Source organism: Hemicordylus capensis, chromosome 1 (genome assembly GCF_027244095.1).
Source record: "Hemicordylus capensis ecotype Gifberg chromosome 1, rHemCap1.1.pri, whole genome shotgun sequence".
Taxonomy (NCBI): Eukaryota; Metazoa; Chordata; class Lepidosauria; order Squamata; family Cordylidae; genus Hemicordylus; species Hemicordylus capensis.
In genome coordinates, this window is record NC_069657.1 from 294,336,646 (window position 1) to 294,363,155 (window position 26,510).

The 26,510-nt window shown below is 39.9% G+C and overlaps 2 protein-coding genes across 16 annotated transcripts in view; one reads left to right on the plus strand and one right to left on the minus strand.

Annotated features, from left to right (window-relative positions):
* ANGPT2 (angiopoietin 2) overlaps positions 1-13,874 on the minus strand; it is a 66,793-nt gene extending 52,919 nt beyond the window's left edge. The window contains exon 1 of one of the 3 annotated variants that reach the window (XM_053286323.1): positions 13,059-13,869. In XM_053286323.1, coding sequence (XP_053142298.1) covers positions 13,059-13,343 — 285 coding nt within the window. In that variant the 5' untranslated portion in view covers positions 13,344-13,869. Of the gene's footprint in view, positions 1-1,488; positions 1,510-13,058 lie in introns of those variants that run through there. The other 2 variants (XM_053286326.1, XM_053286324.1) reach the window with 2 other exon arrangements.
* MCPH1 (microcephalin 1) overlaps positions 1-26,510 on the plus strand; it is a 193,583-nt gene that overhangs the window by 138,839 nt on the left and 28,234 nt on the right. Inside the window, exon 13 of one of the 13 annotated variants that reach the window (XM_053286310.1) lies at positions 22,368-22,587. The exons of the other annotated variants lie outside the window; for them this stretch is intronic. Within the exon in view, the coding sequence (XP_053142285.1) occupies positions 22,368-22,587 (220 nt within the window). The remainder of the gene's footprint in view (positions 1-22,367; positions 22,588-26,510) is intronic. 13 annotated transcript variants of the gene reach the window in all.

The following is a 26,510-nucleotide window of genomic DNA, read 5'->3' on the forward strand; positions in this document are numbered from 1 at the left end:
TAAATAGTTTTGCATTCAGCATGTGTTCAAACATCTGAAATATCTGCACTGGTTGCTACAATAGATACGTACATAAAAATAAGTTTTATGTTGGGGATCATCAGGGTAGCTTGCATATACGGAGGTAGTTCTCACTCTCGATTTTCTGGTAAACAAATTTAAACTTAAATAAGAAAGGTTATCGTGCTGTCATGAAAACCTGCCGCTATACTCCTAGGAAGCTCACTTTTTCTAGGAAGTTTTAGATTAGCATAATTGGCAGTAGTGCCCAGAGCAGTGTGCATTGATGTTGCATTCTGTGTTTGTATATGTTCCTATCATTTAAAACCTATTAACTGGGATTGGACATTTTGATCATATTATGCCAGTGCAGCTGCACTGGCTCCCAGTCCATTGCCGGGCCCAATTCAAAGTTTGGGTTTTAACCTTTAAAGGCCTGAATGGCTTGGTACCGAGTTACCTGAGAGAGTGCCTTGCCCCATATGTCCCGACTCGAACCTTAAGATCATCTTCCGAGGCCCTGCTCCAAGTGCCCCTGCCAAACAAGGTGAGGCGAGTGGCTACTAGGGAGAGGGCCTTTTCAGTGGTTGCACCCCAGTTATGGAATAGCCCCCCAAGTAAGATTCGCCTGGCTTCATCACTTTGTTGTTTTGTGTTGTGTGTGTTACGATTTCATGTTATGTGTTTTTATTTGATGTTTTAATGCTGTTTTCTGAGCCACCCAAACAACAATTTGTTTTGGGGTAGCTAACAAATGAAGGTTGTTGTTGTTGTTGTTTAACCTGTTGTGTCTATAGTGCAAGGAACTAGAGTCAAATACATGATAGAGTTGCAAAATGGGCACAACTTCATTATACAAAGCTTCTGGTCACTTGCGACCTGGTCAGAGGGTCAGGCAATGTACATGGGTAGAAACTGGAAAGATAAATGGCACAAGGGCCATTCTTCAGATTCAGAAGTATTAAACTTCCCTGTGGATCCTGTTGCCCCACCCATTTCCTTGGATGCAGTTAAAATGCATTTCCAGTTGCTGGACTGGTTTGGGTGTCCAAAGCAATATAACATGCCATGCTTGGAATGTACTGAAGTCTCCTTTACTATGCTGCCTATCAGTTGTAATCCCATTGTGGATTCTTATAACAAAAAATAGATGTGTGAGTCTGATGTGGCATGGAAAACCCTTTTGACACATCCTGTGTCCCCCTTCATACCCCCTTCCCCATGTGTCCTTTCTTGCTCATTCTGTGTGGCAGCTTGGTGTAACCCCCTGTCTGAAATAGGTGGTGGTGGTGGTGGTTGAAGCAGCTGATCACTGCTGTGCCAACTCCATATCCTCTGTCAGCTTGAACATAAGCACAATATCAGTGATGCAGTAGCACTGGCATAGCAGTCGCTGCGCCTTTGCATCGATTCTTCTGTGTTGATGCATTTGTTTCTCAAATCTTGGTTATATTACACATGCAACAGGAAAGTTTAATGTTTCCTTACCTGAAGAAGTCATTTCCTGCTCTGCATCAATGTGGGTCAAGGTATTGTGCAGGAAATCACTTATGCTCTCTTCAAATAGGAAAGGGGGACACAATTCAGAGGGCAGAAATCCCTCCCAACATGACAAAAACATTAATTGAGGTTTGACCCCCTCTTCCTCCTACTCATGGAATACCATAAGGGCAGGCATTCAACAGTAATTGCAGCCACAAATAGCAAGAATGGTCTGTAGTTTATTTAACTGACAAAGACCAGTCCTAAAGAAGTCTAGAAATAATAGCAAGAGGCTTCATGATACTTACTACTGAAGAACATTTATGGATACTGAAAACCCTTTTATTTATCTTTTCTTACTACTTATATAAGTAATTGATGCAGGTATCTAATAACTTTTTACAAAATAAAACCCACAAACACCAAAGCCTTCCTCTCCCTCTCTCCTGCCCAACAACTGTCAAACAACTTTCCCCAAATTTATGTATTTGTACTTTATAGAGTATTCATTACAAAATAAACGTGAATTTCAATGTTTCTGGCTTGTAAAATTGTTTTTTCTTCCGATCTACATAATTTAGATAGGGTAAGTTTCTTTCTAAATATAATTTTTGTATGACTTGTGTAACACTGATTTAATTTGTGAGATTTTGTCATGAGCCAAAATTGTCCATATTTTATCAAGACATAATGCAAGGCTGGGGCTTTTTTTAATCATTCCAGTGCTCGCTATAACACTTTTGATTGCTACCAACAGCAATACTATCAATTCTTTAACTAAAGTGTTGTTTATATCAAATTGATGCAGAAATATGGTCTCAGCTATTAGGGGGATTCTGACCTTTGTAATCTCATTTATAACCTGGATAACTTCTCCATAAATGTTGTAGTCTTGGACATAGCCACCATATGTGGATGTAAGAGTCTATCTGACCACATCTCCTCCAGTATTTTGATAAATATGCTGAGTTCCTGTGTGCTAGCTGCATTGGTGTTCGATACCATCTCATCAGTATTTTAATCGCAGACTCTTTTATGTTAAGAGAAGCCAATTTAAAAGGATGGGATGACCAGATTTTATCCCAGTCTTCCTCTTGCAGCAGGTAGCCCATGTCCCCCTCCATATTTTTAATGTCCGCGTGAGGTGAGCTAAGCCGATTTAGCAGATATTTATATAACTCAGAGATAATTTTAGGAACACCCTCTCCCTTAATGTGTGTACCACTTCCCCCCAGGTAACTATTCTGTTCCAGGAAATGCTCCGTCTGCAAATAATCAAACCAGGGAATTGCATATCCAAATTCAGTATCTAATTTAGCCTTCGATTTACACCCTTCTTTTCCAATAATTTGGCTTTCTTTAGTAATATGATGTGCTCTCCATATCCCAAAAGCTTCAGAACTTCCCCAATGTAAAAGCTCTTTGCCTTGAAAGGTAGCTGCCTTAGATCTTTTCCTGAATAGTTTGTTTCTCCATCTATCCCATATTGCTAAGGTAGAGGACAAAAATAAAAATTTTGTAACATCCTGCGATCTCTCTTTTGGAGGCTGTCAAACCGTTTCCTCTAGGGACCTTTCTTATGTAGGCTGACTTTTAATATCTAACCATGAGTTACTTTCTTTGACCTCTGTCATTATAACAGCCTGCCTCACTTGTGCAGCCACATAGTACAAGGTAACATCTTAGGCACCCAAACCTCCTTTTTCTACTGGTGCTTGCAACGTTTTGTGGCTTACTCTAGCTTTTTTATTCCCCCATATAAAATGAATTATGATTTTTTGCCATTTAGATTAAGTCTTGTAAGGTATTTCAATTTGGATAGAGTGAAATAAAAATAATAACCTGGGTATTACATGCATGTGTATTGCCATAATTTTCCTAAAACAAGACAGGTGCATACTGTTCCAACAAATTTTTATTTTGTTTAACACAGAAGTGAAATTGTTGGTGAACAGTGAATTTCTTTCCAATGAAATAATCATTCCTAGACTCCTAAAAGCCCCATTTCTCACTTTGAAACCATATTGCTCAAACCTTTTTCTTATTTCAAACTGAATAATCATACCTCTGACGTTATAAATTTATAAGTTGATACGTCGGCGATGTAATGCCCATGTTATAACTGATTTGACACCAGCCCATATTGCTGGAATATATGCCAATTAATAGGCAACTCTACTTTTGATTTGAGAGGTACAATGTCATATCCATCAGCAAATGTACTCAATGTGCCCTTTCTCACAATTGTGGAGAGGGCTTCTGGGTGGGTGGCGGGGAAGGCAGCAGAAGCTCGCCTTCCCCACAGATGATCCAGCTGCCGGGTATGGGAAGGGCAAGGCGCGTGATCCTGCACACTCAGATGCTCTGCTGCTTCCCCGGAGGTGTGGAGGTGTGTGGGTCGGGATGCATTGTCCCAGCCCCCAGAACTCCCACACCGTACCACATGAATGTGCAGTGCATTCATGCACTGCTGTGCGCCTGTCAGTACTGCAGCATCAGCTGAAAGCAGCCAGCACTGCACATAAGGAAACAGTTCTGAGGGAGCTCTCACTTCCTTAACCTCATTTTGGAAGCAGGCTACCTAGGCATGTTTGCCATCAAAGCACCACCAGGACCGGGCGTGATCCCGGCAGTTCTCACTCGCAACCAAGGCTGGACTTGGCTTTCTTAGCCAGGTCTTGATTGCGCATGAGAACAGCCTCACTGTTTTTAATTTAACCAATGTGTACTCCCATTGAGTAAGCTTGATTTCTTAGGACATTTGTAAGCTGTTCCAATGAAAGAGCAAAGAAAATATAGGAGATGGGACACGCCTGGTGTGTACCCCTCTCTATAGCAAAATCTGCAGAGCAATGTCCATTCACCTTTGTGTGTGCCACTGTGTGTGCATATAAATCCTTTATCACCTGCAGGAATCTCCCAAAATTGCATCTTTTCTAATTGTTTCAGTAGAAAGCTTCCTTCAAGGCAGTCAAAAGCCAGGTCTGTCTTGCATCAAGACAGACTACTGCCAATAGGCTCTTTTGCCTGTCACAGTAATTTGTTAAGTTCCATGTCCTGTGAATGTTGCCAGCTATCTGTCTGTGTGGGATAAATCCTATTTGGTTTTTATGGATGTAGTGTTCAATGAATATGTTTACTCTGGATGTGAGGAGAGCAGCAAGTAGTTTTACATCCTGGTTTAGAAGCTACAGTATATTGGGTGAAAGGACACAGGTGAAGTTGAGGTATCTGCCTGGTTTAGGCAAGACAATGATTCACTTCTCTGTCCAGGATTTAGGGATTTCTCCCTTCTGCAAAATCAGATCGTATAGATGCATAAAATGTGGGGCTAGTAGAGTTCTTATAAAATTCTCTATAAACCCATCTCAGACTGGGGTTTTATTGTGGTTTTTAAAAGTCTATTTATGCCTGCAGTAATTTCTTCAACAGTAAAAGGTTTGTTGAGGAGATTCATGTGTTGCTCTGATAGAGTCCGTAAATTACTAATCTCTAAGAAATTTTGAATTTGATCCATTGACAGTTTCTGAGATATATATAGCTCTTCATAATAGGTGGCAAATTCTGCTGAAATATCTTCAGCTTCCACTAACAGGGTCTCCTGAATTAGAGATCAATGTATCCACTGTGTTAGATGAAAGTTTGAAAGAAAGCTGATGATTTGTTCGCTCTGGCTCCTGTTTCATTACAATTTTGATTTAGGTATAATATTGCTTTTCCTATCTTTTGTGTTTCTAGGAGTTCTAATTTTCTCCTCTTTTTTTTTTTTTAATTCTTCTGCTTATCCTAAAGATTCCATGTATTTTATGTAGTCTTTCCAGTTTTTGTACTTTTGAAGTTACTTCCTTGAGTTCCCTTTGGGCTTTCGCTTTCCAGAAGGAACCCATACTGTTTGACTGCGGTCACTGTTTTCATTGTGTCCCACACTACAGTTGGGTTATCTCTTCTGTTATATCATAAATTACCTTGTTTTTCATCAGTAACCCATTGTTAAGCCTCCTGTCCACTCATTTGTTGTCTGTTTTTCTACTTGCCAAATGACAGGAAATCCAAGCATAATCTGAGCAGGTGATGGCTCCTATCTCTGTTTTCATTGAAGTATTAGCTAACTCAGCAGAGATAAAGATATAGTCCAATCTAGAAAAATAATTGTAACAGTGTGAGAAAAATGTGGAGTCCCTTGTTGGATGTGTATGCCTCCAAGTGTCAACTAGGTTCCTGTCTTGCAAAAATTAGGAAATACTGACCCTGAATGATTCCATGCTACAGTTCCTGACCTGTCCATAGCAGGATCCTTTGCCATATTAAAGTCTCCACCTAGTATTTGCATTCCTGCTCCCATTTGTTGCAGTATTTCTTGTATGCCATTCAAAAATTCTTTCTGGTGGCTATTTGGAGCATAGGCAGAACCCAAAATTATGGGCTGGCTCTTCCATGTCTCTTTGACAAATAAGTACCTTCCTTTTTGGTTTCTCACTGCAATTTGGTGAGTAAATTTATATTTTAGATATAAGGGCAGCCACTCCTCTAGATTAGAAGCCCCAGGTGCTGTGAATTGCACTGGGTATCACTTGAATCTAAAGAGTGGCTTTGAGGTACCCTGTTATATGTTTCCTGCAACAAAACAATATCTGTCCCCCATCTTCAGCAGTGACACTCCTCCACCCCTTTGCTTCATAGCTAAGACTCTTTTTTTTCTCTTTTTTTTTTTGCTGTTAGTATTGAGCTCTGCTCAGACGATTACCAAGTGGGGTCCCTTCACACCACAAAAGGCTTCTAAAAACATATATTAAATGTCAAAGCTGCTAGATGGGATGGGATTAAATTATCTTCATTATAATAAAAGGGGATTTTAAAAAGTCAATGTAGGTAAGGAGGTGACTTGGGTCATATCCATTTTTCAAAGCAAAGTAAGTTTACTCAGTGAAACTGGATAAATTTGGCCTGAAACTGTTCTTTATAGAAGAACCTTGTATTGTACACATCACCCTTATTTGGGGGTAGGCACATATTTGAAAGTTGTGTATATATTTGAAAGTTGTGTATATACCTGTTTAGTTTTAATGAAAAGCTATCGCAGGATATGCCTCTTTTCCCCCTTTTGCGGCATAATATCTACAAAGCTGGGTAGATTACTTTGTGACCCAAAATTGAATGCCTCCCAACTCTAAAATAGTAATTAATCAGAAAAGCTCGTCCTTACAATGCAACACAGTTCCATCTCCTGCTGAAGCAGATGCACTGCAGATTTAAAGAGCAGATGGCTTTAAAACACTGAGAGATTCCAGCCAAGGTGTGCAAAGTACAGTTGGGATGCTGGTCAGCTGACTGGTGAAATACTGAACATATAATGAACATGCCTTATATTGAGTCCAATTGCTAATCTAATTCTGTTTTCTCTATTCTGACTTGCAGCAACTCTCCTTAAACAAAGGCTCCCCTCCACCAGTACCCATGATTTTTTAACCGAGGACACCGGGGGTTGAACGTAGGGACTAGTGTGTGGACAAAACCCTGAGCCATGGCTCCTCCCAATCTGAATTAAATATATAGATGGCCTAGCTTCTCCTAGTAGCCATTTGCTTAACTTCCAGAGTCTCTAATTAGGAACAAAGACTTAGGATTCAGGATGAATCAAATACACACATAGTCATAGGAGTGGTACAGGACTAGAGTTGCCAGCTAGCAACATTTTTACATGAGGGCAATTATTGTTTCTATAGTATGGAAACGGGACTATAAATGTTTTCTGCTGAGGATGCAAATGCATGCACACTATGCTACTCCATTCATCTCTGCTCTTTAAGAAGAAGACCAAAGAGATGGCTTGCACCATTTTGCAGTGTGCGTTTGGTGAGAATGCAGGCATCTGTGTTGATCTCCCAGATGTCATTACAGACAAGCCAACCTTTTGTCAAATACAATAACTGCCTGCAATCTCACCACAGGCCACTTAACAGTATAATGACCTTTGTCTATGTTTAATAGTAAGTTACACTTAGATCCTTCTAAAGACTTTCTTTACTTGGGTAAAAGAATTCTGCACATGCTTAAGTGTCAGTATTATTATAAATAATACAGCTCAGGGTCTGGCTCTGATCCCTCTTGATCAATTTGGGCTGGTCCTTTGTTTATTCAGTGAACATACTCTGCCTCACTATGAGTTATTGTTCCAAACTGAGACTGGCAATAGCACATTAAATTTTAGACAAGATTATTCCCCATCCCTACTTGCAGATGTCAGAGATTAATCCTGAGGCCTTCTGCATACAAGGCATGTACTCTGCTACTGAGCTATGGCCCCATCACACCTTATGAATGTGCCAAGTGGGGATGGCTCCAACCCCACTATAAGCTCATTCAATTGAACATCTGTAGCATCCCTTCATGAACACACATTGTAGACATACCAGTGAAAGTATCTATGACAGGGTAGAGGCTGTCTTGCACACCTCCAACCACATCCATGTTCACAAGAACTAGCTTGAACTCTGAAGCAAGGAGTTCTGGAGTCTTCCAGAAGATAGCAGCTAATGTGATTAGTAGAATTCACTTAATTCTTTGTTACAGTTCTAAAAAAAAAATTAACTTCTTTAAATATATGTCTATTATTTGAATTGACAGTAATAGATTGGTAAAATGCTCGTCTTCATCCAGATCAGGCAGAAAAGTGTACCAAATGGAATCTGAGACCAGGGAAGCTCTACACACGATCCGTGTATAGAGCGCAACCAAGCTCTGTGGGAAAAGTGGGCTTAGCCCGCTCTCCCTGCACATGAGCAGGCTGAGCAATAGTATGGGATCCGCACAATAGTGTTGGATCGGCTGCCCACAGTATTACTGGGTCCATTACGGTGCTGGTAAAGGCGAGGGGATCGGGGAGCCATTTGGCCCCTGGAAGTCCCAGGATGCCCTGCATTTTGGGGAGACCCCCAAGGCTGGGAGGCTTGTTGTAGCCTCCTGGTTGGGGGTCTACTCATGAGTCATCACAGCACGGAGCCATGCCACAGCATCTCATGATCTTGCAAATGGGGTTAGCCTGCGAGCCCAGTGGTTCTCACGATGGAGGGAAACCAGGCTGGGCTCCCTTAGCCCAGTTTTTCTCCATCATGAGAATATCTTCAGGGTTTGGTCTACCTGTGACCTCCTGTGGGATATCCCTCAACTGCTTCTATCCCAGCACAATTGCAGAGGATAAAAGTTTAGCAAGGCTTTAACTGCTTATTCAGCAACCATTATATGAATGCCCTGCCCCCTCCTTTCACACCTAGGCTTGTAACCTCCAGCAGTAACTGATAAGCAGCTGTTGTAAATTCCATGCTGCTAAATTGACAGATTACCTAGCAACCTCTTACCATGGGTATACCAGTTCTGCCTTACTCCAGGAACCATGTGCTCAGTACTACTAATGTTCAGCAGCTATAACGGCTTTAAAATAAGTGTTATAATGTTATAACAGATAGCATCCAGACTAAATTAGTCATAGTCATTAGCAACTGCTAACTTATCTCTTTAATTTCAGTGGTGCGGTCATAACTAAGTTAGTCTGGATCTGGATACTACCCAGTTAATGTTTGGTGGTCAATATACTGAGAGGTTAGACGTAGAAGCTTAACTGTGCCTGGGCAATGGGCAAAAATTACCATGCATAAAGAAACATGGGAAGAAACAAAGATGAATTAGTTGGGCATATAGAAGTTATCAAGAATGAGCACAGCTCCTGCCTGGAGTCTCCAGAGTTTGGCCAAACAATTACTGTGAGTTTTTGTGTGCATGAAAATATTGACTCTTCCTAGACTATGTTTTCATAAACATTCTCAATATCTCACTAAAGCATGCCATTGAGTCAGTGTTGACTCCTGCCAACCACAGAGCCCTGTGTCTTTGGTAGAATACAGGAGGGTTTTACCATGGCCTCCTCCAGTATGAGATGATGCCTTTCAGTACCTTCCTATATCGCTGCTATCCCGTCACAACAGGGATTATAGAAAGGGAATGAATACACTGTTTTCTTTTATTGCTTCATGCTCCTCCTTAAGAAGTAACAAATCTCATTTATGGTACCTAGCTAAAAGAGTGTGACAAACCTGCTACACAATCATCAAAACTGTCTGTTTTCTATCTGATATGTCAGGATGTCTCTGGGCTCAATTAATGTGCTACCTGCTTTTGAGTTGAATCAGGCTTTATTAAATGCTAAATATCTAGGGATTTCAGTTTCTCAAGCCTACTACGGCTATGTACTAAAATTAATAATAGTAACTTCTGATTGCACTTGGAACCAAAATTATATAACTTCTCAACTATTTTAGAAATTGATTAAACAAGGACATCATATATCATTTAGCCTACAATAAAATATTATGGGAAAGTGTTACTCCTTTTTCGCAGCAGAATTAAAGGGAACAAATGTCCAGATGAAAATGCATGCAAATGGCAAATTATAAATGGAGATGTTTCAGGCTCAACTTTCCTTCTCTCTGGAACATGACTTTCTGGAACATGGCTTAAATTGAACTATGTGGAATAATAAATATTATTAGGGTTAATAATATTAGGGTTACTTATAAATATTTATTACTTTTGTTCAGGCTCCAGATATATTGGCATTTTTAGAAAAGGGCTTGAAAGATATTGAAAGCTTAGATGCTGTGCTAATAATAGTAATCTTCGTTTATCATTAAGGCCATCAGTGGAGACTGTGGTTCTCTAGGAACTTCTGAAACATTGGCCTTGATTTTCTGTAATTTCCGGACTGCATAGCAACTTTGACACCTTAAACTTCCTATTGTGACAGTACAGCTAGCACAGTGATTTCCACACTCTTCCATTCAGACAGTTTGGGGTCCATTCAGAAACATCTTTCCTTTTGATGATTGATTAAAGGAGGGAAATGAACAATTGTTTGAGGATGTAGAATACGTTTCAAACAAAGCTTTTATGAACAACTGGTTCTAGGAAGAACTTGATGTTGACTTAATGCAATTTCAGGCACATTTCAAAAATAATGGTCTGTTTTCCTGGAATGAAAATATGGTATTATTGTGAAGTATAATATGATAATTAAAGGAGAAAGAAAATTAAACTTGTCAGATTTTCCATAATTTTTCTTTTAGGAGTTTAATTTCAATGTATGAAATCAGGAGTTTGTTATAGCATTTGTTTAATTGATTTGGGAATATAAAAGTTATGTTATAGTCATTTATCAGCACATTTTAGAATCAATGAATTAATAGATTTTAAAATCAGTGAACTCAACTAATCTTTTGACTAGAGTTTTTTCTACATATTGCTCTTATTGATAAAATGTCGAAAGAGAGCTTTCAAAACTGGAGATGCGGCTCTCCAAAAATATGTACCTGGCTCTAAATGACTGCAGCATTTTTGTTGTTGTTTTGGGGTGTTTTTTTAAGGATTTCCCAAAGATCAACAGGCAAAAGGAAAAGATGTTGAAATTTACTGACACATTGTTTCAGTCTGGTTATAATTTAACAGATAAGTGCATTGTAGCAATCTGGCAATTTATCCATATTTCCCTTGTGTAAATTTCCTTATTATTTTAAGAACCAATTGAGCGACTGCAGAGAATAAACTGTAATTAGACAATTTTATTTAATTTTTCTTTTGCAAGCTAGCTGGCAATTAATTAATTAATTAATTAATTAAAATAAGCTTGGGTTTGAAAACCTGACATAAAATAGTGATGACATCAGCACTAAACATTTTGCAACAAGAATGAATAACAGTTATTTGAACACTACAAAGAAGGCTCATTTTCAGCTATTAAACATAGTTTTATATAGCCACATTACCTTCCCAACATGTTTCAGAAGCTCATCTGCACTTCTCTACATGTGCAAATAGACAACTGGTTTAACAGGATATGTAGAAATCTGCTCTGATGAGAGAAGCAAATTCCAGTGGGCGGGGACCCACTAGCCTGCTATTATAGCTCATAATGAATGTTTGCTTGTAAACATTATTTTAAAATTTTAAATTTTTGAGATGATATTTTAGCAACATCTGTAGTAAGCATTTGAAGCCTTTTCTTATACTGAACATACTGTGGTTCTATGCAGACACACTAGGGAGTACATACCATTGAGCTTAAAGATGCTTACTTCTGATTAAACATGCTTTGGACCACACTACACATGTTTCTTGCTTAGAACACAGGCATGACATGTGACATATGCAGGATTAATTGCAAGGATACTATACAATGGAATAGTTCTTTCTAGTCAGGGTTGTTGTTGGTTTTGTTGGTATTTAAGTTTAAGGCTGCACACGTGCAGCCACCTAATGCCTAGAGAGAGCAGGATGCTGTTGGTTTGAATCCCCGCTGGTGTGTTTCCCAGACTATGGGAAACTCCTATATTGGGCAGCAGCAATATAGGAAGGTGCTGAAAGGCATCATCTCATACTGCATGGGAGATGGCAGTGGTAAACCCCTCCTGTATTCTACCAAAGAAAACCACATGGCTCTGTGGTCTCCAGGATTCAACACCGACTTGATGGCACAACCTTTCCATTACTGTACACACTTACCTAGGAGTAAGCCCCTTTGGACACTATGGGACTTACTTCTGAGTCAATATACATAGAATTGTACTGAAAATCAATCTTGTTATCTTGCAAGAACGAATCTCATTTTAGAAACATAGGAAGCTGCCTCCGTACTTATTTTGCTGTGTATTTTGCTGTGTACATTGTTATTCCATGTATTCAACTACTTATAGATTAGCATGCAGAAACTGCATGGAGATTGGAAAACATATTTTTGCCATGAACATATATCATGATATTAAGCCTTTATCATTTTGTCACTTAGGTTCAAGTTATTAAATTGTAGAAGATATTTAACATGTTCTTCACAACTGTAATTGATTAACTTCTTAGTCCAGAACACTGTAACTGAAGCTTCAGTATTTCGGATCAGAACAAAATTGCTAAAGAATTTTCCACATATGTACTTGTGAAGTCCCTTGTAATGTGTGAGAGGGCTACATGGAATCTTTGGTAACCATGTGTACACAACATGGCAAGCTGCATGTGGCCCTGGGTCCCCACAATCCTTACTCTGCATCTGCTAATTTTTCAGTGTGTGAAGCAGCCCTTTCGATTGTTAGACTATACATCCTGCAATCCCAAATGCATTTAACTAAAATCAAACTCTGCTGGAATGGTTGTGTCTAGGAACATGATGCCAGATATAAAACCCTGCTTAACTCACATGTGCACCCGCACTGTGTAACATTGTGGAAAGCTAAGGCAGGTAGGAAAAAACCTGTTCGTTTATAAAAGCCACTTGGAGAGCTTTGGCTGAAAAGCAGGGCATGCATTTTAAACTAAATCATGGATAACTGTTTCCCCTGGTTTAGGAAGCAAAGCTCCTCACACTGGCTTTCCACATGCCTATAAACAGCATGCAGCTCTAGTAACTGTGGTCAACAAACTTGTTTATGGCACAGAACAATAAATAGTTTTGCAATATACCTTGAGGAGGAAAAGCCCCCAGTCAGTATAGTGTGATCTTGTAAAGTATAAGTATAGGCTAGAAATGAATTAAGTTTTACCTTCATTAGCCACTGCGTGTTGTTCTCCAGGATGTTTTCAAGCAGCTGAAGCCTTTGTATGGAATCATCATAATCTAGGGGTGCATCTCTCTGCACTGCATTAGAAACATAGGAGGTAGAAGAAGAACGGCAATTGTCCATCTCTGGCAAAAGAAAAGTATAGCTACATGATCCATGCTGGACTTGGTACTGCTTCTTATTGAGAGTCTCTATGCTTTTAGGAAAGGAGTATCCTGAAATTAGAACAAGATTGCAGCTCAAAATAAAAGAAAAAGGCAGCCACATTTTCTCCTTTGTAAATCAGCAGATAACACCCCTTGAATGTTGTTAATTAGCTCAGGTTATCTAGGTAGCCTCTGCCAAAAGACAGTGCCCCACAGACATGTGTAAGTTTAGTGAATGAGTCCCAGTTTCTTGGTTGTGTACCAAGTGTAGTTAAAAAAAAAAAAAAGCAAGCTATTCAGCCATGCAGCAAACTGTCAGTGTAGATGTATCTCGGCTGCTCTTTTCTTTTTTAGAGAAAATCATAATGCACTGGTTTTTGAAATCAAATCACTGTTCTTTTCTTCAGATGTGTTGATAAAGAGGGATCACACGCTCCTTCCTTCTGATTTTCTTCCTGGTGAGGGGCTGCGTAATGAGACAGCAGGAAAATCAAAGCATGCTGTTTTGTCCATTTAGCGTGCTGCAGGAAAGCTCTGTGGGGGAAAAATGGATCAATTACAAGACCCCTGTGAATTTCATAAGCACCTCCCCAGTTAAGGATCTCTAAGACGCTCTGATAATTAGTCCTGAAAATCTCCAATGATGTGCGCACGTCTGTGTTTTTAACTGAGGATGTGCCAGTTATTTTTAATAGTTTAAAAGCACAGTCACATACATTCCTTTGCTTCCTGCTGGAGAGCTTGGAAAAGTGCTTTTGAGTTTAATCTTAAGTCAACATTATGCGGTTTGCTTAACATTTTGTGCAAATGGAAGTCCTATTTCCAATCAAACTAAAGCAAACCAGTGCATCCTGTTAGAAAGAATGGAGTGAATATTTAGTCAAATGTGTTACGAAAGCTCAGTGATCCTGTGAGAAAATTTATCCTAACATTCTATTTGTAACATGTTGGACATTTCTAAAATACAGAATGTTCATGGACATTGGGTGTGAAAAGCAATAAGCTGGCTGTTTGGGGCAGCCAGAAATCAAACCTCTTGTGAACAGACATCATGCTCACTTTTATTCTCTCTCTTCTCTGCTCATGCACTTGATTCCCAACGTTGCTTCCAGGTTTGCACAAACCGTGGTTTGCCATGACATCCAAATTGGGCAGACTATGGTTAGTACAAACCATGACCTCCAAGTCAGAATGGGAAACCATGGTTTGAAATGAGCTTTCCAGTTCAGATATAATTGCAAACCACAGTTTGTCCAGTTCAGACAAGAGAGGCTATTGGAGAATGTGCTTCGATTTGGCTATTAGATGTGAGCCAGACCATTGCTTTTATTTGTTCCTCATGCAAATGAAATTTGTGTTGTGAGAGATAAGAAGCCAATGTTTTTTTCTACACTCCCAGCAGCAACCCAGGAGTTTGCAAGGAAAGGGGAGGATGAAGGTGCCATTTCAAGGGGGAAAAAGAAGTGAGGTGGGCTACAGCCATTCCTTTTTTCCAAATCACCATCACTATGCCCATAAAATTTCATGGGCTTTTTTGTAATGTTGATAGTGGCTGACATCCAAACAGAATTACTTATGAGTAATCACACTGAAGAATGAGAAGTTAATAATGACTAACTTGTTCTATTAGTTTCAGTGGGACTATTCATCAGTGATTTTGCCTAACTGTCAGCCAATGCCACTATCTCTTTTATGGCAACAGGACCAGAACTATATAAAGAGTGAGATAGCTTGTTCAGTGTGGTCCCTCTGATATGCCCCATATCTATGGACATTATACATTAGTATGAATGGTGGGGGCTAGACAAACAGAGGCTCCAATAATAATATACAAGAAGAAAACTGAATGGTATAGGAAAGATGAATTATAAAAGATGAATTCTTGAAGAAATCGAGACCATTTGAGATTGTGAAAGAATTATCTGAAGAAATGAGGCTCCGGAAACCATCATGTAAGGAAAATATGTTCCTAGAATATATTGATTGATTGATTGATTGCCGTCAAGTCGGTGTCGGCTCTTAGTGACCACATAGACAGATTCTCTCCAGGATGATCTGTCTTCAACTTGGCTTCAACTAAAATATATAGTTCCAATATTATCTTTCAGTGGGATGCTGAATGTTGCCATCTTACTTAAAATGACCAGAAGTATACACCTCATACATGCATTTATATACTGTATGTGGTGCCAAGCACTGTGCATACAAAACTCCCCACCGTTTCTGATGTAGATCTGCACATATTAAGCCATCTTTTCTGTAGACTAGGGGTAGGGCTGCAGTGACCAAACCCACAAGAAAATGTACTCTAGAAACAGCTTCCTCTTGCCTGTCATGAATTTTCCCAAGCTACTTTTCAAACTCAGAAATGTCTTGATTTTTTTTTAAGGGGATTGAGTTTTTGCTGTATACATTTCAGTATGATGTACTCTCCCCAGCTTCTTCTTCTTCTTCTTCTTCTTCTTCTTCTTCTTCTTCTTCTTCTTCTTCTTCTTCTTCTTCTTCTTCTTCTTTTGGCAGCATTAAGATTAGAGGTCAGTCATATTTCTTTTTTCACAGTAAAGTGTCAAATGCAAGATCAAAGCCAGCTACTTTTTTCTCCCAAGTCTACTTTGTAAAGCTGCATATGACTCTGGAAGAAAGATAAGATTATTTTGCCTATACTGATATTGCTATAACAAGGCAAGTAACGGATATATGCATCTATATGTCTCAACTGGCAAAACTGTTAAGCATGCCAAAGGATGTTTACAGAGATAATTACCTGTCTGTCCTGTACTTAGGCAAGATTGTCTGACCACACTCCATAGAAATTAAACTAACTTCCTCCATTTTTTAGAAATCTTAAGAATATTCTTTTCCCAAAATCAGCATAGACTGACTAGTGTCATTTATTGAGCATGGTTTGTTACATTTTGCTTGGCAAACTGTGTTGTTATTTGTGGTGAGGGTTACACTTTGTAAGGTTGAGACACCCAATTACACTTTGGCTTTCTGCTTACAAGAATCCACAATTTCCCCCTTTCCCATTAGTGTCATTATTAGATGCCTGAGAGAGGAGAAATCATGCCATACCATTCTGGAATGTACATACTGAACTTACCACAGGATGCTGACATGGCAAGAACAGTAAGGCCAAAAGAAATTCTCCATGATCTAGGATGTCTTTGCTTACATTGTTGTTTGAGACCTTTCTGAGGTTTCATGTTACCGAATGGGTATGGTCCCAAGCTAGGTTGAGTTTGGCACACTACTGATCAACCCACATATCTACCCTAATATAATGCAGGCATATCTTTAGTTTCTATGCATGCCAGAATGATCACACAGCTGTCTTCTGTGTATGCTGAATAACAGACACCACGTACAGAAGTCATTCCATGAATTAGCCATATATTTTTCTCATATTCTGATATATAAGAATATAGCCAGTATATTTTCATATTGAAATTTTATGTAGTCTGTGGAGGATAATGATGTTCAGTCCATAGCAGTGATTGCTCTTGATATCCCAGTAGTTCTTCTAAAATGAAAAACAGGTTTGGAAGTTTTCTAGATTATCCACAGTACACAGTATATGTCTACCACTTGATTGGTCAATTTCAGGCATATTTTGCCTACAAAAGTTCTACTCCAGATAGACTAGCAGCATGTAACTGGAAATGCAGAGAATACCCCTTGTCTGGCAAGTAGCTTTCTTTCTTCAGTACATCCCATGATCAAAATGGGAAACCAGTCATACAATTGTACAGTTGCACAGGTCTGCCTGGCCCTAATCAAACAGGTAGGCCGGGGAGAACCATCCAGCTGACGTATTTTGCCTTTATGTACTTAGGTGTCAGATACAGTATATTGAAATTAGAGCCATGTAGCTCTTAAAAGAAAAAAATTAGGACTCATGTAGGCATGACATGAAGTGTCACTGCACCTCTTCTTCTTTCTTTAATTTTGGACTACAGACAAATAACAAAATGAAAATGTAATGTTATGAAACCTGTGGGGGAGGGCAGCACACCTCATCTCTCTCTCTCTCTCTCTCTCTCTCTCTCTCTCTCTCTCTCTCTCTCTCACACACACACACACACACACACACACACACCTACCTCATCTCTCTCTCTCTCTCTCTCTCTCTCACACACACACACACACACACACACAATTTCTAAGCCCCCTTCCCCACCCGTCTGCTGCCATGATATCACACCACAAAGACTTTTTATAAAAGTTGACACAAAGTCATGGAGTTACCAGATAAGTGCAGATTTACCACCACCAATCAATTGTTTATATTATAGGGGGTTCTGAGCAGGTGCTCTGTAGGCTTGACCCTCAGTTTCAAACTACACCACTATTAGAAATTACATTGCAATTGTAGAGAAAAGGTTTAAACACACTGGCTGTCATTCTGTGGAGAGTATCATGGGTGTCTAAACAACACCTGTGATATTGTGCAAGAGCACTGCTGTGCCTTTGGAAATAAAAGCCATAGCATCATAGGCATTATTTAGATGCCTGCAGTAGTATGGACAGTTGAGCACTGCCCACATTATTCTGTGTGGAATGTCAATCACTGTCCCCAAACAGATTGGGCCAGTTCAGGCTATACTCTGAAATGGCTCCTTAAATCCATGGGGGAAGAGCCTGGGGGCATCTTTCCCCTGTCCTGAATGTGGAAGCATCTAATTGTGCGAAGGTGGTTTCTCCAAACTGCTCCCTAATGCACCATTTTAATATGACTTAAAAGTAGTATTAAAACCACACATTAAGGAAATCACCTGCCCACATGTGTGATCGGGCATTGGTGCACTCAGTGCAGGGAGTGTGTTCCCCACCAACATTTCTCTGCTATGCATTTATGGGGCCAGTTCAGAGTGTCATCAAACTGATTCTCTGATGAGAATCCATTTATCTAAGTTGATCTTTTCCACTGAAGTGCAGAACTGCTGAAACGTCATACTAATTGTAAAATTATTGGATGCATTAAAATAGAAGAAATCAAATTATTTTGCATATTTTTGTATTTAATTTAATTTGCTTAATATTACTTCAACCTTCCTTTAATTTTTAACTTATTTATGTATTTTATTGAATTTATTGAATTTCAATACCACCTAATATAGAAATCTCTAGGTGGTGTACAGATTGATAAATAATATAAAATATAAAATATTTAAAATTCATAAAACAGATAAAAATCACAGTAGATAAAAATACATTAAAATTTAATACATTAGATTTCAGTTAAAAGCCTGGGAAAATAGGTTTGTCTTAGAGTCCTTCTGAAAACAAACAGAAAGCAGATGCCCTTATTTCAGCAGAGAGTGAATTCCAAAGCCCTGGGGCAGCCACAGAGAAGGTCCAGTCCCAAGTTGCCACCAAAAGAGTTGGCAGCAACCGTAACTGTACCTCTCCAGATGATCTTCATAGGCGACAGGGTTCATGACAGAGAAGGCACTCTCTTAAGTATCCTGGACCTAAGCTGTTAAGGGCTTTATAGGTAATAAACAGCACTTTGTATTTCGTTCAGAAACATGGATATGTACAAAGACAAACCCACATAGAGTACATTACAGTAGTCCTGCCTAGAGGTTACCAGCATATGTACCACAATTTTAAGGTCATTTGTCTCCAGAAATGGGCATATCTGGCATATCAGCCGAAGCTGATAAAAAGCACTCCTGGCCACAGCCTCAACCTGAGAAATCAGGGAGAGTTTGGGATCCAGGAGCACTCCTAGACTACACACCTGATCTTTTAGCGAGAGTGTAACCCCATCCAGAAGATGCAGATCTAAGCCATCTCTCAGATCCCGAACCCCTACAGACAGTACCTCCATCTTGTTTGGATTCAACTTAATCCTATTATCCCTCATCCAGCCCAATAACACCTCCAGGCAGGCAATTAGGGGAGTAATGCCATTTCCTGATGAAGTTGGTATGGAGAAATAGATCTGGGTGTAATCAACATATTGATAGCATGCCAGATCAAATTTCCTGACAATCTCTCCCTGTGGTTTTATGTAGAAGTTAAAGAACATTGGAGACAGTATAGAGCCTTGTGGAACCACATACTTTAGCTCTTGTTTTTCAGAACAATAGTTTCCAAGTGACACCATCTGGAATCTGTCACAGAGAGAGGTAGGAATAGAATCACTGTAAAACAGTGCCACCCAATCCCACCTCCTTCAAGCAACCCAGCAGGATACCATGTCCAATCGAAAGCCACCGAGAGATCCAAAAGGATCAGCAGGGTCACACTCCATCATTCGCCAATTGGAAATCATCTATCAGGCTGACCAAGGTAGTCTCAACCCCATACCTCATCCGAAAGCCAGTTTGGAAAGGAACTAAATAATCTGTCATCCAAAACTGCCTGGAGCTGAAAAGCAACAACTTGCTCAGTCACATTGCCCAACCAAGGAAGATTAGAAACCAGTCTGTAATTAGCTAACTCTGAGGGATCCAAAGCAGATTTCTTCAAATAAGATCTAATAATAGCCTCCTTAAGACAAGGAGGCATCCTCCCCTCCCCTCAGAGAAGCATTTTACCAGACCCTCTCTGATAATATGACTGTCTGATGAAATAAGCCAAGTTGGGCAAGGGTCAAGAGAGCAGGTGGTGGGACGTACAGTCCAAAGCAGTTTGTCCACATCCTCAGAAGTAACAAACTGAAAGTGATCCAATTCATTCCTACAAGAGGGGTTGCTGGGCATCTCTGCGATAGGCACTGCAGTAACTGTGGAGTCTAGTTCATCACGAATACAAGATATTGTTTCTGCAAAAAAGTTGTTTGAAACATCACTGCAAGTGACAGATGGTTCCAAGTTCAAATTCAAGGTGGAGGGGGCATGAACTAGCCCCCTCACAAACCTAGACAACTCAGCTGGACATGAATTTGCAGAAGCAATGCGGACAGAGAAGAACCGCTTCTTTGCCGTCCAGCACTGCTCTCCAAGGTCAAAGAGGTGGTAGGCCTGATTGAGGGGAAAACCATGATTAAATTACTAAATTCCCTTCCCCTATTATGACCTGCTGATCTGTCAGTGCCAAATCTTGGTCATTTCCCTACCACCACTGGAATAACTGCCCCAGAGATGTTCCCTGCCTCCCCATCTCTAGATGACCCAAAACACATACCTAAACCAGGCTCAGCTTATCACAAAGCAGCAACAATATAACAGGAGGATCTCTTCCAGGAGTCTAAAACAATGCACTGGCCCCACCCCTCAGCCCCACGCCTGAAGCGCACACCCATGGCCAGCCAGCTTTGGCAGCTCACTTGCCAGAGACCTGTGCTGGAGGCTGCGCCTACAGCAGAGGCTTCCTTCTTTAAGGGCCAAAGCGTTGAAAAGCCCAAGCAGCTGACTCTCACTCAAAAAATGGTCAGGCTTCGCCCAGTCGCTCAGTGTTAGAGCAAATTAGAAGGGGAGGCCACCATGGGTGAGTGGAAAGGGAGCCTTCAGCAACGCCTAGAGCTAGCCTGACCACCCCAAACAGGGAATAAGAGGGAGGAAGGGAGATAGAATGCACACAAACCTCCTGATGTCACCTGCCAAGTGCCAATGGATGATGAGAACTTGTCTTTCTCATCATCTTCTTCTTCTTCATATTGTAAATTCCTGCTTATTTTTGATTGATTATACGCTTTTAGACATAAAATAGCAAATACTATATCAGTATATTGAAAGTACAAAATAGAACTTTCCATTAAACAAAAAAGTATTCATTCAACATAACTCACCTTATAAAAGGGGTGAAAGATATAGTTTGTCAAAACTAAACACAGAAAACTTTCTGCCAGATGTGCTTCAGGCAATTTCCTTTCCTGGGACAGTAATTTCCCTTCTTTGCTCAAGCAGTTCTTTAAAAAAAAAACAAAAAAAAAATTCCACACAGTAAAAAGCTTTGAAAGAGATGCCTGGATCCCACTGGCATTATCTTTTTACTTCCAGCTGCACAGCTTCTGTTTGACGGGCAGATAGAGAGGCACTTTTGTGAGATCTTGGCTCCAAAGCGGGGAGCATAAACATCTGGGAAGAAATGTAAAACTGTGCAGACTGCTTACATCCAGATCCTCAATGTATTTCCTTATAAGTCAGTCCCATTTCTTTCAGTTGAATTTAAGTGCACCAGAGCCTGGACTGAAGTGCCACTCTTAATTAAGCACAAGTCTATTGACTGTGGTAGGCTTGACGATATGGAAAGAACTGTTAAAAACCAGAATATATTTTCCAGATAGCAATCCATCTTTGTTATAGATTAATGTCCCCACTCCCACAATTGAGTAATGTTGCACTTTGCCATCAGTCAGAATCAGGTTGTAAAACAGCCATTGGGCTGCTTGAAAAAAATGTGTGAAGTTTCACAGAAAATTATATGCAAAAGTCCCCTACTGTCTTTTACGAGCTTCCGGAGAGGTGCAGTTATGGTTGCCACCAGCTCGTTTGGTGGCGACCCGGGACAGGGCTTTCTTTGTGGCTTTGGAATATGCTCCCAGCTGAAATAAGAGCATCTCCTTCTCTGTTTGTTTTCAGGAAGACCTTCAAGACTTACCTGTTCTCACAAGCTTTTAATTATAATTAACTTTAATAATTTGTTTTAATAACTGTTTTATGCTATTGTTTTTATTGTGTCTTGTGTGTTTTAATCTGTGTTTTTTACATGTTTTAAAATTTGTACACCACCTAGAGATGTACATATCAGGCGGTATAAAAATATGATTAAATAAATAAATAAAAGTTCATTCTCCATTTGGAGATACAGCTGACATGAAAGCAGACCCATGTGCCCCTCTCTGAATTTACCTATGAAGGCTGGAAGCCTCTAGGGCAGGACTGCACAACTCAAATGCCCTGGTGGGCCGGAACCATCCACAACTTGGCATGCAGGGGCTGAGGTCAAATTTTTAGCACATTATTACGTTAAATATTATTAGTTACTTGTGGACCTATTCCCCCTGTCCATGGACCCATAGTTTTAACCAAGGATAGTGGCCAGAGAATAGGTCCTGTCCCTGCTCAATCAGTGGGGCCCCTAGAGTGCATGCCAGCCCTAAACAAATGCTAAGTCCTCTTCTCTCCCTAAATTGGTCCATTTCATAAGATTGACCTTTGAGTCCAATGATGGTTTTGCTTACTCCATACAGCCTTCTTTTTGGACTCAGTTGAATCCTACCATCAGAGAGCATTCTTCTAGAGCAGTGGTGTCTTATAGGGCTTACTTTCATGGAATTCCATTAGATGCCATCTGTAAGGCAGCAACATGGAAGGGACTCTTTGGACACCAGGTCAAGAGCCCATTCACAGTTTGGAGCAACAGTCCTCGACACAGTTCTTCAGTAGATGCCCACTTCTCCCACCATCCTTGTGAGTAGCTCGCTAATCTCCACAGTGTGGAGGATATTAGGACCAATAACAAGAAAGTTAAGTTGCTTGCCTATAACAGTAGTTTTTGTACTGGTCTATTGTCCTTCACATATCCCTCCCTGCTGTAACAGTCACCTATCTGCTGTGTATGATTGGGGTGGTCAAGGACTGAGGGAGGTAATATCTGAGGGGGCTATATGTGTCACCAAAGGGAGGCAGGGCTACCACCAAAAAGCCGACATTATGCATGTTTAAATACCATTGTTTTCACTGGAAACATTTGAATCATATGCTCATGACTCCACTGAAATCAATGGGCCTTAAAAGTGATTGACTTTAGCTGGATTGTGTCTTATATTTTTTTTTAAAAAAAGTGTTGGCATAGTTCCATTTTTCCTTTTCCAAACAAAAGATATATACTTATCATGCTAATTCCCCCCTTCCGTTTGTATTCCCGTTTTTGTTCCTGTTCTTCAACTACTTCTTGCTATGTGAGAAGATGCTTCTACTAACAAATTTGTAGATATAGATTTAAAGATTTGATTCCCCCGCTCTTTAAATTAAAGATATTTTGAGTTGCTATCATAGCTGAAGAATTTTATTTTTTTCAATATGAAATTTGTGGAATTAAGAGTAACCCAAAGTTTGCACATAGAAATACTTCCCAAAGACTTCTATGTGGGTAAATGCTTTGCATCTATGCAAGGTAAAGTGTGCTATCAAGTCGATTTCGACTCCTGGCGACCACAAAGCTCTGTGGTTGTCTTGGTACACACAACTTATTTCCTAATCTCTTTTAAAATGAGTTGCTTTAAAATGGGCTTCATTTATATTTAATGTATGTTTCTGCATTGCACACTAATTTTGCTTGATCATTATATTATGAAAACTATGAACAGTCTTTAGAATTTTGTCTTTATATATACTACCCCTTACACTGAGGTTCAGAGGGGAAAAAATCTGAATTTTTTGCACAGGCTTTTTAAAAAAGTCAGTCTGGGGAAAAAAATAGTTTAACTATATTTGCCACTATTTTAGGCTTCAGTCTTCTGCACACTTAATGAAAGGTTTCACTGGAATTAGTGGGACCTGCTTCTGAGTAAATGTGCCTTGGATTCTATAGTTTTGCTGAAGAGCTTTCCTTTTTCAAGCTGGAGTTCATGAAGCAATGAGTATAAATATGAGTTACTTCAACTTTGGAGTCACACGACTCATTAAAAATTGATGTCAGAGAGAATGAAAAGGGAAGTGAGAAATCGTGTAAGAGGAATAAACAACTGTTTTAGCGCAAAAGGCCGTTTATGGCAACAGTAAAATAATTAGTTCCTGACATCTGTTTCCCTCGCAAGAAAGATAGTCCTATTGTTAACCCCTTTTTTGAATGCAAGAGGAATGTTTGTAGAGTATTTTGTTTTGGTTGCTACTCTATATCAGTGCATTGTTTATAGTGAATACAAGCTAGACTTAATTTCACTTTCCTAATATGCTTCAGAAAGCACATGCAATTTCTAGCCTGTCTCTAAAATAGAAGAATCTAAGAAATATTGGTGCAGCCTGTAAACTTGAGGTGTGTACACTAGACCTACCAAGTTCTGATACAGTTAAACTGACCTTTTTGCTTTCTTCCCAAGGTGGTGGGGGGGGAGGGCCCCCTCAGGCAAGTAGTCTGCCCCTCATTTCTGTTTCAAAAATCTATCATATGGGTCACAGCTTGTCCACCCAGAAATCCACTTTGCCTCCCTCAGTTTTTGTTCTAAACTCATAAGGGAGGCTCCTATTTTTGTTTCACCGCCTAACATCCTGACTAGTGAAGTCTGCTCATGAAAAGCGGGACCAACCCAACAGCTCTGTGTGCCCCTGTTACACATGCATTGTTGCACAATGGAGTGAGCAGGCATTTGCTCTGGAGCATGTTTCCATTGTGACAGAAGGCTTTGAGAGTACTGTACAAGAGAATGCTCCAGGAAAAGTCCGGCTCGCTTTGTTGCACAACAAGGTACACGTAGCAGAGGGACATGGATGGTGCTCCCACTGCATTCCCATAGCCGCTATTTACATGCATGCTTTGTTAGGATGTCAGCCACTGCTACTTTAAAGTAATAGTTTATAATGCTTTTCTCTTTACTTGGTTGTAGCTTTCATTGCTCATATGCTTCATGGCCCTGAAAAGCTTGTCTTGGTTATGGGAGACTCTGGGACACTAAGCGATGTAGGGACTGTGGTTGGAAGGGGAAAGTAACTTAGGCACATAAAGAGGGATATTAGAATCCTGACCAATGTGCATAAAAATACACTATATAAGTAAAACGTAAGTGCTTTACAAACTGCAGTTTCTATTGATTTAAAATGCACCTTTTACGAAGTTAGAACTGTTGTATTTCAAACAGCATTGGTCTTAAATGACTCTTAGCTGAATATGTGAATGAACTCCACTGAAAAAGTATGGCTTGGATTAAAAGAGCCACCTGATCAAGGAGAAAGTATTTTGTATGCTCATTGATATGTCACCAATATTCCCTGCAACTTCAGCTTCCCGTGCCACATTGCACATCATTCTAGAAGGATCCCCCAGCCCTCTGGAGTAGCTTGGAGGAACAGACTGCAGCCAGAATAGAAATCAAGGAGTAGGGGTGGGGTCGCGCTCCTAAATTTATTTCTACTTACACAAGAAGGTTTTTAGATCCAAGACATTGTCTTAGAAGTCATAACAGTTAGTATGGAAGCTCTGACTTAATTGCCATTTTACACATTCAAGTCATTACCCAGTGTTACAGGCATTGGCTGAAGTGTTGCACAAGGGCGCTGATGTTTCCGAAATTCTGACTCACTTGGGCTGCTGTGTACATGAATGCTCCAGCGGTGTTACACAAGAGTATGGTTGTGCAACTACTTAAAACAGCATGCGGGCACTTGAGCAGTGCTATTTCCAATGGAAGTAGTACTGTGCAGGTACCCATGCACTGTTTTAAGTAGTTCCACAACTGTGTTCTTGTGCAACACCTCAGGGGCTGGCTTTCATGTACAGAGCAGCCCTGGCTCATAAATGCTGGCATTGACTTGCACAGTGTCAGCCATTGATTGGTGAAGGGCATGTTTACGTTTGCTCCAAACTAGCCTCAACGGGCAGAAACAATAGATAACTCCACTTTATTGGTGAGTTTCAGTGAAAGGTCTATTAGCCATAAAGTATATGCATATTGCATGCCTCCATTTTGTGAGATCTAAATCTTAATGATATTTTAAACCTATGAGTGGTAAGACTCATATCTCAGTACATAATTACAATGATCAATCTTGTTATCTCTGCACAAGTCTATTAGCATCACAATATGGTAACAATAAGCAATATATTTAGCAGGGACAGTTTGGGTGAACACCACAGGGTAGCTGGAATGTATAAAAGAGAACCAGCAGGAAATGTCATGGTGTCTGACCCAGTGCAAATGCAGCTGTTTCATGGGTATGTGACTGCTGGCAAAATAGTTTTTGTTGTTGTTTTGTTTAACTGCTTGTAATAATTTTTAATATTAGACGCCTGTAGGAATAATAGAACAGGGAATGGATGTTGGCATGAGTTCTTCTTTATATATCAGAAGGGGAGACTATGGAAATGTTTCCCAAACATGTTGGCTTTCTCTACTACATTCCAGGTTTTATTTTTATTCAGAAATCTTCAGTACAGTTCCTATAATGATATGAATATGTTTTTTGCTGTTCCGTTTATGTGCACTCTGTTGAATGCAGAAAAGTGATACCCTTTATGATGAATTAATATATGAGAATGTGGGACCATTATTATAACTGTATTGCCAGACTGCACACCAGGTATGCCTGAGTAAACAAGGGGCATTGCAGTTTTTGAAAACTGACATTTAAATGCTTTTCACAGGTCTCTTTAGAAAAAGCTCCCTTTTTTTGTCACA